General features: G+C 54.7%; 1 protein-coding gene across 1 annotated transcript; it reads right to left on the reverse strand.

The window, feature by feature from the left end:
* Positions 1 to 5: 5 nt before the first annotated feature.
* Positions 6 to 375, reverse strand: LOC114635771 (methyltransferase-like protein 7A; the record flags this gene model as incomplete). Its single annotated transcript, XM_028784204.1, has 1 exon — positions 6 to 375. A coding segment is annotated over exon 1 (264 nt), but the record flags the coding sequence as incomplete, so codon positions are not given.
* Positions 376 to 988: the final 613 nt, after the last annotated feature.

The following is a 988-nucleotide window of genomic DNA, read 5'->3' on the forward strand; positions in this document are numbered from 1 at the left end:
GGGGGATAGAACTTGAAGTTGGCCCCGGTGCCACAGCCCACCTCCAGGAGCGACAGCTTCCCCGAGGGGCCGGCGAACTCCTGCAGGTTGCTGAAGAGCTCCCGCTTTTGGCTCGCCATCTGCTCGTTGTACGTCACCGTGAAGCTCTTCAGGAAGTAGGGAAACCACTTTTTGCACACCCAGCTCCACACGCCCAGAAAGTTCAGCAGAAACATGGGAAGCGCCAGGATGCAGACCACCAGCCGCAGGGCCAGGATGGCGAGCGTCATCTTTGTGAGTAGTGGAGAAAGGGCCACTGCGCTGGATGTCTCCTGGAGAAGCAGGGCGCAGGCTCCACTCCTGGCCAATCAGAGAGGAAGGAGGTGCCGGCTGAGTGGGTGGGGGTGGGGGGACACAATCGCAGAACCGGCTAGGGCCCTGACTCACCCCACCCGACCCCCACCCTACGGACAACGGCCAGCTAGCAGAAATTGGCGCAGCAGCTCCGGTCTCATTGTCTCAAGACTGTTCCCCTGCATCGCTTAGGAGGGTTGCAGCCTGATCCCGGACCCTGGTCCTGCCTGGCTTTGTTTGGGTCTGGAGGCTGCAGCTAGTTTCCTGTCTTGGTTCGTAGTGCACAGTGTGTACTTCCACGCCACCCACCCAAGCTTTTTTTAGGAGAGGTCCTCACATGGAGCGAGTCAGCTGCACCAGGGAAGATGGCAGCCGAGGCTCCCTTTTATCACACACATTTATTCTTCCCGTCTCTCCTCACCACACCCCACTCCAAAGCCTGTTTTTATATAAAGGAAGTGAAAGGAAACCTCGCCAAGACTCGCCCAACAGTTTCTCAGTTCCCATTGTAAACTGAGCCTTTAATAAGTTAATAATTCACCAGAAGGATCTATGCTAAGTCACTGTTTTGAGCTATTCATCAGTTTAAAACCCCAACCGTCTTTCTTATTACACTTGCTTATTATGTAACTCCACCCATGTAGATAAAAGTGCT

Source organism: Grammomys surdaster, unplaced genomic scaffold (assembly GCF_004785775.1).
Source record: "Grammomys surdaster isolate TR1022 unplaced genomic scaffold, NIH_TR_1.0 117665, whole genome shotgun sequence".
In the NCBI taxonomy this organism is placed as follows: Eukaryota; Metazoa; Chordata; class Mammalia; order Rodentia; family Muridae; genus Grammomys; species Grammomys surdaster.